Here is a 13,633-nt window from a genome sequence, read left to right as displayed (position 1 = left end):
AGACTTGAGGTTTGCAAAAGACAGAGAAAGAGCCGAGAAATCCAAAACCAATTTGGGCTTTAGCTGATGGACCCACAATAAGCACCTCCGTTTTATTTTGATTCAGATCAAGAAAATTATTAGCCATCCAGGATCTTAGTTTAGAAAGACAGTTGTGCAGAGTTGCAGACAGGGATATAAACCTGATTATCACTAGCATAGCAGTGAAAAGAAATGTTACATTTCCTAAAAATAGCTCCAATAGGGTGAAGGTATATAGAGAATAAGATAGGACCCAAAATGGATCCCTGAGGAACACCACATTTAAGAGGAGCAGTAGACAAAAAAGAGGAATTTAAAGTCACTGAAAAGTATCTACCAGTTAGATATGACCTGAACCAGTTAAGAGCAGACCCCTCTAAGCCGAACAAGATGTTCAAGCAGCAACAGCAATATCTCATGGTCAATGGTGTCAAAGGCAGCGGACAGGTCAAGATGGACAAGGACTGCAGCGCCACCTGAGTCGGTAATAATAGAGATGTCATTGAATACTTTCAGGAAGGCTGTCTCAACACCATGATAATGCCTAAAGCCAGATAGGTAGATCTCAAATAAATTATTGGAGTTAAGGTGATCAACCAATTGATTATAAATAATTATTTCTAATATTTTAGCTAGAAATGGAAATTGGGAAATCTGGCGAAAATTGGCTAAAACTCCAGGATCTAATTCTGCCTTTTTTAGACAGGGACGTACTGCCACATGTTTAAAAAATGAGGGCACAAGCCCCGCACTTATAGAACCATTGATAATGGCTAGTGAAGATGAACCCATAACAACAAAGGCTTCCGCTAAGAGGTGTGGTGGTATAACATCAAGAGGACTGAGATGAGGTTTAAGGGTGTCAATAGTTCTTTTTAGCTGTGAAGGTGAGACAAGATCAAATGATTCCAAGACAATGCCATGATTAAGAGTAGGAAGTTCATAGCCAGTTTGAACACCAGAGCGGACTGTATCAATTTTACTGACAAAGAATGAAAGAAACTGCTCACATGAAAGAAAAGTACTATTTAATCCCATCACAGAATGAGGGTGAATGGCCACATTAATTGAATTAAATAAGACCCTAGGATTCGTAGAATGACGGGATACTAAATCAGTGAAGAAATCATGTTTAGCTTTCTAACTGCAACCTGGAAGTTGAATAGAGAAGTCCTAAAAATCTGTTTAGAAACAATCAATCCATCTTTTTCCCAATGCTGTTCAGCAGCTCAACAGGAGTGGCTCAGCGATCGTGTAGTTTCATTTAGCCAGGGAGCAGGTCTTCCCTTATTAAAGCGTATCTTGAGTGGAGCAATTGAGTCTAAAACTGTTTTACAAGAAGAATTAAATTCTAAAACAGAATCATCGATACCATCATATTGAACATGCACATCAAGACTAGTAGTGAGATCAGTGTCTAATAAAACTTTTATTCTGCAAAACTTTATTATCTCAAATAATAGTAGTAGTTAGTTAGTAAAAACTAGTAGTTGGGGACAACTAGTAGTAGGAACATCAACAGTAATATTCAAATCCATCACTATAGAAAAGTAATCAGTAAAAGAAACATCACATAAATCAGTATTATTAACTGAAATATCACGAGTAAGAACGAGATCAAGGGTGTGACCAGGAAGAGTGAGTTGAGATATTAATATGCTGGATAAAATCAAATGAGTCCAATAGTGATACAAAGTCATTAACCAAAGGTTTAGATTGACAACAAACGTGAATGTTAAATCACCAACAATAAATACTTTGTCATGGGAGAGGGTGATATCAGCCAGGAAATCAGAGAATTCAGAGATGAAGATATCATTAATTACAGGAGGTCTATAAACGACAGCAAACAACAAAGAAAGGGAGCTGCACACTTCGAAAAGTTAAAGTTCGAAGCTACTAAACGGACCCCTTGTAACAGTGGCAATGCCCCCACCCCGACGAGTCAGCCGAGGAGAGTTTAGAAATGAATAACCTGATGGTACCAAGTCAGTAAAACATGAAGAGTCACCATTTACAATTCAGGTTTCAGTGATGAAAAAGAAATCCAGATTATTTGAGATAATAAAGTCTTGCAGAATAAAAGTTTTATTAGACACAGATCTCACGTTCAAGAGAGCAGCCTTGATAGAAGTAGAAGAGCTCGCTGCGGGATGAGCACAGGTGAGCGTGTGAAGATTAGCAGCGTTAACTCCCCGAGAGCACACCGAGGAAGAGTGATGCCGCCTTGAAATAGAGAAATTAAATCTGGTATCCAGTGCCCATGGACCAGGGTTGGAGTCCTGTGCAGGAGAAGATGGGTCATAGACGACTCGCAGGCATCGGGAATCCAAGCTCTGGGACTTGATTCGGCGTTGTTTAACAGCAATACCGGCTCTTCTTCCAAAACAGCGGCGGGTGCGTTTGCGTCTCCGAGAGGCATTCAGCTCACTGAGACAGGTGAACACCAGCATGAAGGTGAAGAAGTCAGCAGATGAATTAAACAAATATGGAGGTTCACATAGTATCCCATCAGCAGATGGAAATTGAGAGGAAAGAAAGCAAGAAAATATGTTAAGTAAAGAATTACGATCATAGGACAGTGGCCGCTGAGATAAACTAATAAAATAAAAACAAAGTTAAAACAAAGATTAGAGAGACGAGCAGACGGCCAGCCACACCAGTCGTATTAATGATATGTCCCATTAGTTTGCTAACTGGAAATTTCCAGCTATAACGTCCACGTTTTAAGTGTAGTAAGAAGGTAACAGTGTCTCTTAACATTACTGTTCTCATTAGGTATCTTTGAAACACGGGACTAATAATATGCCTTTTTACTTTCATTATAATGTGACACTTGAGGAAAAAATAAAACAGTCAGCGGCCTTTTGAAACAATAACTTTTTTTTGGCAAGGTGCTTAGAAATTAGTTACGTTAATTTGAAATGGTTAGATATCATACGTCTGAGACTGAAAGACATTTCTACTTGTCCCAGATAACATCGATTACTGTCAGTCAGACGGGCCTTCGCTTCAGTGATGCCACAATAAGCGGGCCGTTCATCCTTTCAGTGGGCGTGTCCTGGTGTTGTGGGTGTATCGTCATGGTGTGGGCATCCCGTGAAAGACTTTGTGGGTGTGTCACGGTGTTGTGGGCGGTCCGTGAATGAAGTACTAGATATCTACTGCGTACAGCAGTTACTCTCTATTTTCTTTTAAGACCCTCGTGCTCAGACTTCTTCACGGCCAGAAGATCAAGCAAAGGTGCAGAAGGTAAGACAAAGTCGAACGTGGGGATCGCGTGCGGGTGGGAATGCTAGTAATGAGGAAGACCACGATATGCTAAACGGCTTTAAATTTGAGGAGGTGCCTGACGCCGCGTGGTTCGCTTTTAAGTGTTGGGGAGTGAGCTCTCAAATCGCACCTTCACGAGTTTACTGTGGATGACGGGGGTCACGCATTTTTTAACTGGTGCTACGTTAATTTATTTTCCGGTCAGTGTCCCGTGAAATGTAATACTACATCTGACTTGGCGGAGGTGCGTTAAGTCGGAATTGCTTCTGCTCTCTTCGCGCTCGTGCACTTTTCCTCTGCGAACTGTGCTGTCCGCCGGGCACGCGCTTGTTGAGCCGCTCGCTCCCGCACGGCCCCGTCGTTGATTTCTGATTTTTCTCGAGCTCTGCATGTTCTTCGCGTGTTTTCTGCAGTGCACAGCCACTTGTGCCGGCCCTGAGCCGACTGTTTACTCGCCTATCACTGTGTTGAGAACGCTGTGCTCTTGGCTATCTGTGCTGTCATCAAATACAACATGAACAGCCTCCATATGTTTTTCAAAGACACGGGCCAATGAGTTTGACGAAGACTGCTCTCAGTTTCTGGTAGCGCACCTCCATGTTTACAGTCTAATATATAAGGCAGAGTCGATGTACGTGTGTATGTATGTTTGTTTGTCCGCCATACACATCTGCACCGGGCGTCCGATCGCCACCAAACTGGGAATGGGGCTCCTTTGTGACCAGGAGGAAGTCATGGGTGTATGTTTGTTTGGGAAAAAAATGTTCATGGTGAAGCGCAGGGCACCTTTTCACCGACACAACGTTCGGCACATGTCCCCGTACTTATCAGCGACAAGATGGTTGCAACAGACATTCACGGTGGCACCATCTAGCTGCACGTTTGGTCCCTGTGTGTCGCACTTTACCCGTGTTTCTTTAAATTGCCAAAAGATGTCGCAAGTGTCCAAGTATGAGAAGGCCAACTGCTTTAATCGGGTGAAAGGGAACTGCGGTGTGGATGTAAAATGTGAACGACCCAGTGCACGTGACCAGCTGACACACCCGCGTTTACGTGGGTCACACTCCCATACACACTGATAGTGCTGTATTTAATTTGCAAAACTCCTTTATATTGCACCACGTTTGAACAGACACTCACCTTAGAAAGACAGCATCCTTCCTCCACACGCACCAGTGGTTGTATGTCATTTCTCAATGTAGTTACCATCTTCAACATCCATTAGATGGCAGCACGGTTCAACAAAGACACTCCTTACAAACACGGAACACCCCTCCGAGTCATTTTTTCCCAGTACGGTTGCAGTGCTACTCTTTCTCACTGGCTTTCCGTATTTGTGGTGCTATTTCCTCGCTTTCTGACTCGCAGTACGATTTCAGTGTTGCTCTTTCTGACTGACTGGTGCTATTTATTCACTTTCTGCCGTATTGTAAATAACGTAAGTTCATCTCACTGTGGTCCTTATTCCATACTTAATACCATGTAACACATTATAATTATCCTGCTTTTTGCTAATATTCCCATGCCACATAAAAAAAAACACATAAAAGACACGTAGAATTGGAAGGTCCACATCAGATTCTAGAAAAAAGTCTATTTCAAGAGCGTCTGAAACGCCACAGCAGACAGAATCCAGTGGAGGAACTTACAATTAAATTTGAATCAGAAAACTGTTTGTTCTATTTCTATGTTCTGTTTCTTTCATTTGGGAAATTCACCGGTTATAGATTCCTGGGCAATGCCGGGTACTCCTGCTAGTGCTTAATAAAGGACACATCTTCGCCATTTTTCTGAAGCGGTACGTCCGACTCCGCAAACAAGGCCACAAAATCCTACACAAACTGGCATCTTGCATGTGACGATTTTGTTGTCTCCTCTTTTGTTACCTGAAGGTGAACATCTATTGATCTTGATTTCTCCTTTTCTTGAGATGGGTTTTAGATTTGACGCGGCCATTGCAAGTATCTTTTCGTGTTCAGTCTTTGGTGCCCTAGCAAAACTTGCGGAAAAGTTGTTTTCCAGATTAATAAAAGTAGCCAGGATATTGTTGTGCCCTCAGTTTTGCAGTTAAGCTCATGTTTCTTAGTTTTTTGGACTTTTTGAGTATCCGATTCTGCTTGCTTTGACATTTCTGTCTCATGGACTGAACTAGTCCATGTGATTTTTAACAAGAAAACATACAGGAAAGATGCACACAAACAGACAGAAATGTGACTGAATTTCTACAAAGAGTTGCATTCACTTAATAACAACAAACTACAAAATAATATCTGACTTGTAAAACTACAGAGTATTCAATCGTTTTAATAAATTGAAAAGATTTGTAACAGTCACCCATTCAGTTTCTAAATTCCGCACATTTCCATTTTTAAATCTAAAATCTATTTTTCTGTGTTAATTCTGTCATTCCATCTTCATCCAGCCAGTTATAAACTGTGGTGTCCACTTGTGAAACTTCTCCTTCTGTCTTCAGCGTGATCTCCTTTATGTTATTGTACCAGTGAAGTGCTGTGACTGTGAGACCACACAGACATTTCTGAGCCTCCAGTTTTCCTGCACTTTTAGCCTCTGTAGGTGGATGAAAATCAGTTTATAGTGTGATCTCATCGTCACAGATTTTAACGAGACTTGGCCTGCTGATTTGGTCACCTGAGTGTCCCATGGAACTGAAATTGCACGTGACTTGGATCAACAATAATAAGGAGATTTAAGATCACAACATTTGAAAACTATGCTGGATTATGACCTTGACTGGCTATTTGTACCTAAAGTTGCACAGTAATGGTTCTCATCTCATTTTAAAGCTCTTTTCTATCTCTCAAGTTTGTGTAAATACTATGCTATCTCCAAGGAAGGTTGCCGGTTTGAATCCCTGTCATTGCCAAAAGAAATCCTACACTGCTGGGCCATTAAGCAAGGCCCTTAACCTTCAATTGCTCCAGGGGTGCTGTACAATGGCTGACTCTGTGATCTGCAAAAACTAACAAATTCCTAATACAATAAATTGTATAAGACAAAATAAAGAACAATGAAAAAATGGCCATGTTATGAGTGATTATAATTTTAAAATTTGATTAGTTAAAAACCCTATTTTAAAATTGGCCAATTGTTTACTAAAGCTACCTTATAATTTCATAAAAATCTGTGATGATGAGGTTCTAAAGTGTGATGATTTGACGTGGAATTACCCATCAGGAGTATCTCTGCTCCAAATTTATGATCTAATCCACCATAGAAACTGCCCTCGCCCTTTTAACTCTGTAAAAGCTGAATATCCCACAAAAAGGAGCACATATATAAGATATAACAATTTAACTGAATGAAGCTCCCGATGCGCAGTTCAAGTCCAGCGAGGATATCCAACATAGCCCTAAATATGACGGCTTTAATACACCTGCCATTGCTGTGTCCAAACATGGTGGTGCCGTGTAAATAAAGTGTTGTCATATCTACATGGTGGGACTGAAATGTATGCAAATGAAGGTCTGCAGTGCACTTTACATCTGAATTGTGTGATTTGTAATTTTAAACTGTGAAGCAAAGAAGGAAATAGAGAAAAATGTGTCTTTGAACCAAACCTTATGCAGAGCACTGTGACCCTGAAGTGTGCTCATTATTTTTACTAACTTTATAAAGTTAATTCTCCCACTTTTATTTTCACAGGGCTTTCCCATTTCACTTGTCCATACACTGAGGTGTCTAATGGCCTCCAGCTCAGGGCTGTCCATGTGAGAAGTTAATCGGAGAAGAAAACTGAAGACATTTAAAGAGAGAGAAGAGTTTCCCACAGAGCATGGCCTCTGCCAGAGAAGATGGTGTGAATGAAAGAATGGTGGACATTAAAGAAGAGGACTGTGAGCGGCTCAAACCAGATGATGTGTGTGTGAAGCTGGAGAATCACGAAGAAAGAATTTCAGTTTTTAAAGAGGAGGAGGAGTGCAAGGAGGTGACTACTGCCGTTAAAGCTGAGGATTTGAATGATTTCTCCATTGGTCTTGAACGTCAAAAGCATGAAACTGAGGATATTTTCAAGCAAGATGCCTGTGAAGAATCTCCATCCAGTTTACAGCCCTGGTCCACTAATACGAGACGACTGGCGACACAGGAGAATTCTGCAGAGCTGAAATCAGAGTTATCAGAGTCTGAAGAGAAAATCACGGAGGAAAATGGGAGAGAAGGAGAAGAGTCACCTGGGAGTGTTGGAATAAGTGAGTAATGTAATTAAATATAAAAGAGAGAGAGCATTTATAAAATCTAATGGTGGGTGTTTTGATGTTTCTAGAAGATTGAAATGAGAGTGGAATACACGGTTAATTAAACTTGGATAAAGACCACCTGCTCGGGTCCATGATAACAAACAATAGGTTACCTAATAAATGATAAATTAGAAAAACTTGGGTGAATAAGGAAAAAATCTAAAGTGTTGAGTGCATGACTTGCACATCATGAAGGTTTGACTGAAGCTGTGACATATATTTGGCCAACAATGTATTACGTTCAATGAGAACAGCAAAAGTTTATTTTGTTAAAGACATATAGTATATGTCTTAAATTGTGTGGCAGTTAAAGTAGAAACATCCACAAAAAGAAATGAATAAGTAAGAACACAATCCTCACCCCTGTGGACTAAATAAGAGTGAATTTGCTCAGGCCAGTGCACAACTAATATGTGCCTCATCTTTCTAATGGTAATCTTGTGCACTTTGATGTTAACAGTGACAAGAGCTACCTGTATGACCCATAATGACATTCAGTGGGTCTCGGGGTCTTCTTTCAGCATCTTGTGTTCTGCTCTCACCCTGAACGTAGTGGGGCAGCATAGCCTTCACAAGTTGGCCGTGGTGTGAAATCTTCACTTGGAGATGATGTTGGGGCCCTTCCGTCTCCCACTGTCACATCGGGTAAATTTGGAGTCACCACTCCTCTTCACCTGCGTGTTTTAGGGGATGAGGGGAAGAACAAGAATAACCAGAACCATCATTCAGAACCACTATGTAGAACAACTGTGGGCAGGATTTGACCCCAGGACACTTGAACAATAAAGTAGCTGTGCTAAACACTGTGCCCCCCTAACACAAGCTAATATATTTGTATGTTTATTTTTAGTACAGATTAGGATCTAGAGGATGTAAATATCATTACATACATTACAATTAACAAGAGAAAACCCGAATTCAGACACATTATTGGGTAGGAAGTTTCTGATCAAAGTCTTTAGAGTTGATATTGATCACCCATTCCATTAGGATCTGCTGATATCAATAAAACCTTTTTTTTCTTAATAATAATAAATGTATTTATAGCTATGTATAAACTTCACATTCCATTACAAAGTGCTACTGCATACACAAAGAACATTTACCCATAATGCACACATAATGGAACAAAATCAAGCTGAGCAAAACAAGGCATGTCCTAATCATTCTTCACATTTCTAATCAAATAAAATGTTCAATTAGATATTTGTAGCCATCTACTACGACAAGAAGAAAACGAGACGGTCTTGTTGAACGCCTCAGGTTCTCATCTAAGAATATTAGCATCTCTGCATGTTCTGAGGACAGTCTGGTCCTCCTGTCATCCACAACGTGTGCTCCCGTACTGAACAGACCCTTGCTGTCCCCACTCGTATAAGGAGGGCACAGGTAGGACGATGACTTTTATTGGTCCTCCAGAAAGCCAGTGGCCCAGCATCTCTTGTGGTATAAGTTTCACAGAGTTAAAGATTCACCTCTGATGCTGCTGACTCAAATATCGTTTTTATCTTTATTGACAATTTCTTCATGCATTCTGCAGTTTTGTTGGTGGGGAGTTTCTTTGGATCTCTCGGCTGTCGTCTGTCGCTCCAAGTGCGTCTGTGTGGTCGAGACCCCGACCTAAGCAGTTTATGTGTTTGAGATTTGCAATCATCTGAGAAATACGTGTCCTTGTACCATTGTTTTATTTGGGGAAATAATTCATTATGATAATAATATCTGTTACAGAATTCATAACTATATAGTGACTATTCATATTCAATGGTTATTATGCATAATTAGTATTATTATTATTTTATTTATGTGTAAAGACAAGGCTCCTACCATTCTACCCAATTAGCCAATAAGAGGGCTGATTACAATTTGTAACTAATCGACATCACTTGATAACGATTTATATTTATGTACCAGCACGGTAAAACTCTGCATCCCTTTCCTCCCATCTACCTACACACTCACTAAAAGGCTAATAAAAGGGATTTTAGTCAAAATAGCTAATGCCTGGTTAATTAATTAAATAAATAAATCTGTCAACAAACACTTACTGGCAGATGGAATCGTGGATCTAAATGATCTAGAAGGTCTCCAGACCTGAAAGTGGCTGATTGTCCAGGCTTACCAATTCGACTGTTTTTGCTGTCACAGTAAGTCTTTGGTGTTCTTGCTGTTAGAAAACTCAACCTTATAATACTAAGTGCTGCCATTTATTGGAGGCCGAGTGAGAGTAGGCGATTGAGCTAGACTAAGCTTGCTGGTCACCTCAGCCTTTGAACAGCTCGTTCTTCAGACCAGTCCCTTGTGTGTTGACTTCTCAGATGGTGAATAAGGTTTGTATTGTTGAAAGTGTTAGCAGAGAATCATCCATGACTGACTTCTTTTTGCACATTTATTACAAACCATTTTTTTATCTCTTGTAGCAAGACAATAAAACTGTTAGACTGTCGAGGATGTGTTTCTGTATTTTGGTAATGTTCAGCTGTTCAAATTCAGCTATTGACACCATGTGACCACGAGCAAGTCACGTGACCTGTCTGTACTCCAGTTGGAAGAACAAGAAAAATGTAACCAATTATGTGTTAAATGTTGAAATTCACTTTGGGTAAACATGTCAGGAAAAGAAGTTATAATAGTTAAAATGTTTGTGTTATTTCAGATTTACAGAAGAATGGCAGCTTCCCTCCACCTTCATTTGGTCAGCCCTGTCCTCAATACAAAATGAAGAAATCAGCAAGAGGATCAGAGAACCTGACAGCAGCCTTTTTGCAGTGCAGTTCTCTCCCTGCTACTGGAGTAACACAGACAGAAGTCATCAAAACTGATCGACAGCAAGTTGAGAAAGAAATCCAAATTCATACTGGAAAAAAATGTTGTGCTTCTGTATTAAATTTGCAATTAACCAAGCAAGTGAAGAGTGGCAGTGTTGGTGAGAAGAAAGGTTTGAAGAAAATTGAAATTGAATTAAAGAAAAAAATTATTGAAAAGTATGAGCATGGTGTTCGTGTTACTGATCTTGCCACTGAGTTCAAAAAGTCAAAATCTACAATTTCAACTATTTTAAAGCAGAAAGATGCCATTAAAGCAGCTGATGTTGCAAAAGGAGTGACAGTGTTAACCAAGCAGAGGCCTCAAGTGCTGGAAGAGGTGGAAAAATTGTTGTTATCGTGGTTGAGCGAGAAGCAACTTGCAGGGGATATCGTAAGTGAGGCGATGTCATGCGAGAAAGCCAGGAAGATTCATGGTGATTTGCTGCAACACTATCCTTCTACAAGTGGCGCAGGAGAGGAATTTAAAGCCAGTAGAGGATGGTTTGAAAAGTTTCGCAAGAGAAGTGGCATTCATAGTGTGGTACGGCATGGGGAGGCTACTAGTTCCAACTCTGCAGCTGCAAAGGAATTCATGAAAAATTCCACACAATTCGTGGAGGATGAAGGCTACATACAACAACAAGTGTTCAACTGTAATGAGACTGGATTGTTCGGGAAGAGGATGCCAAAGAAGACCTACATTACCCAGGAAGAGAAGGCTATGCCTCCTGTTGTGGATGAGATTGTGTCCATGGGCAAGAGCATGGGTCTTGAAGTTGAAAATGAGGATATCGACGACCTGGTCCTGGATCACAAGGAGGAGGTGATGATGGAGAAACTCGCTGAACTCCAGCAGGAGCAGCATAAGTTGCTCACCAAGGAGCAGTCCTCGGGGGAAGAAGAGGAAAGGGTGGTTATAAAAAGTGATGCAATAAAAGGCATCATGGAAAAATGGAACGAGTGCCAGGATTTTTTCGAGAAGAACCACCCTGACAAATCGGTTGCGAATAAAGTGATAAACATGATGAATGACCATGTCGTCTCGCATTTCCGAAAAATTTTAATGCGTAGGAAAAGGCAAGTCACAATAGACCACTATTTTGCGAAGTCTGATCCACCAGCTAAACGGCTAAAAACACCAGAAACAGAATAAATCACAAAAGAGAATACACCTGAAGAAGAACATCCCTCAATCTCGCAGAGGGACTCTCCCTCAAAACTGTAACCCCCTCTCCACCCAACTTCCTTCTCACTTCCTTCATGCCAGATCTCGACTCATGCAAGTTTAGTTTTTGTATAAATTATGGATTTTTCAATTTTTCTTTTTTTTTTTTTTTTTTCCTGTGCTTAAAACTCATTAAAAAAAGTGTTTATAGCAAGCGTTTCATAAGGCTGTAGTGTGAATTCTTTCAATGTTAGTTTTCTCTGTTCAAGGTTTTCTCAGTGTTATTCAATGTTTTTACATTTAGTTTACTATTACACTGTGCATTCTATGGTACAATTAACTATTTTTGTGCTTAAAAATCTTTAAAAAAAATCAGTTTATACATACAGCCTATGGGGGAAATTAGTTTGGGTCATGACAATGACCAAATCGGTTTGCAAGCAAGAATTTGGAACGAATTACGGTCATGACCCGAGGTTCCACTGTATGTATGTTCTGAATGTGGCAAATGTTATACAAACCAGTCTTTATAGACACATCAAAATCCATACTGGAGAAAAATCTCATTGCTGTTCTGAATGTGAGAAACGATTCTTAGATTTATACTCACTTCAGCGCCACATCAGAACTCATACTGGAGAGAAACCATATTATTGCCCTGAATGTGATAAGCAGTTCTCAAAAAAGCACCCTACAGAGTCACATCAGACTTCACACTTGAGAGAAACCTCACATTTGCTTGGAATGTGGCAAGCCATTCTCACGCCTTAGTTCTCTTCATAATCACAGAAGAAGTCATACTAAAGAAAAACCTTATAGTTGTACTGAATGTGGAATGTGATTCTCATATAACAGTTCTCTTCACAAACATAAAATAATTCATTATGGTAAGAACCAAAGCTGTTTTGAATGTGACAAGCTTTTCTCAGACACCACGACTCTCATATAAGAATTCACTCTGGAGAGAAACCCTATTGCTGTCCAGAATGTGGCAAACGATTCTCACATCAAACCACACTTAGGTGCCACAGAAGGATCCACACTGGAGAGAAGCAGTACACCTGTTCTGAATGTGGTAAATGATACTCTTCCAAAAAATGTTTTTGGCAGTGGCCTTCATATTCATAAATGACTGGCTTACTTGTGGTAAGCCTCTTAGCTGTTCTCAATGTTGAAAGTGGTCGTCCTGTATCAGCCGTCATCAGCAACATGTAGGATTTCATGAAGGACTCGGAAACTGTACTGCCAGGACAGGGACTGATCATCTCTGCACCAGTGCTATGACATAAGATGGTGAACAATACAAACATCAGACAACAGAATGAGGTAGCAACAGTACTGTGTTGTGATAACAACTTCAACCACAGGACACAACTGAAAAGTTCAATGTAATAATAAAAAATGGAGAAGTCAAATGAAATCCACAATGCAGTGCCAATGACAAGGGGAATATTTTTGTTTCAGAGCTTTGGAGATGGGACCTTATCTAGGAAGCAATAAACTTGTACCATCTCTGGGATGTCATCTGATGACTGATGCTTGGGGTGAGGGCAGACAGCCATTCATCAAAGTCAAAGTGAACTTTATTGTTATCTCAACTATATACAAGTATACAGATAGACGAAATTGCGAAGCCGATGGCTCCACAGGCTAACAACATGATGTGCAAATAATAAATTAATAAATAGAATTAAAATTTAAATTTAAAATTAAAGCACAAACAAGACAAGACATTGTGCAAAGACAAGACAAAGAAGTAACAGCAATATTGATGTGTGACATATGTAATATAATAAATAATAGGTATAGATAATACAGAAATTACTAGTGTATAATAATAGTTGTTTGAGACGTGTAAACAATGAGAGGTCAGAATGTTTCACAGCAAAAGGAAAACAAGAGTGTAAAAATACTTAAAGGTCAGTATGAGATTTTCAGTTCTTTTCTACATGCACACTTGTCTTTGCAGTTAAATGGCTCACATGTATAAAAGTTCAGTTTTTAGAGGTGGTTGAGGCAGTGTGGGACATCCCGGGGGGGCAGCCTGGTGTTAAAGAGTCTAACAGCTTGGCAGTAAAACTCTCCTGCAGCCTGGGAGATCTGGCTTTGATGCT

At 40.1% G+C, this 13,633-nt stretch overlaps 2 protein-coding genes across 3 annotated transcripts in view; one reads left to right on the top strand and one right to left on the bottom strand.

The window, feature by feature from the left end:
- LOC120528357 (zinc finger protein 184-like) overlaps nucleotides 1–13,633 on the bottom strand; it is a 700,371-nt gene that overhangs the window by 316,442 nt on the left and 370,296 nt on the right. The gene's annotated exons all lie outside the window — the stretch shown is intronic.
- LOC120528359 lies at nucleotides 6,963–11,635 on the top strand. The gene is made up of 2 exons (XM_039752504.1): nucleotides 6,963–7,502; nucleotides 10,204–11,635. Exons 1-2 carry the CDS (start codon nucleotides 7,088–7,090, stop codon nucleotides 11,505–11,507), a joined length of 1,719 nt encoding a protein of 572 aa, XP_039608438.1. The 5' UTR covers nucleotides 6,963–7,087; the 3' UTR covers nucleotides 11,508–11,635.

The sequence above is a fragment of the Polypterus senegalus genome, chromosome 4 (genome assembly GCF_016835505.1).
Source record: "Polypterus senegalus isolate Bchr_013 chromosome 4, ASM1683550v1, whole genome shotgun sequence".
Taxonomy (NCBI): Eukaryota; Metazoa; Chordata; class Cladistia; order Polypteriformes; family Polypteridae; genus Polypterus; species Polypterus senegalus.
The sequence above is the reverse complement of the archived record's forward strand: the minus strand, read 5'-3'. Positions and strand labels throughout refer to the sequence as shown.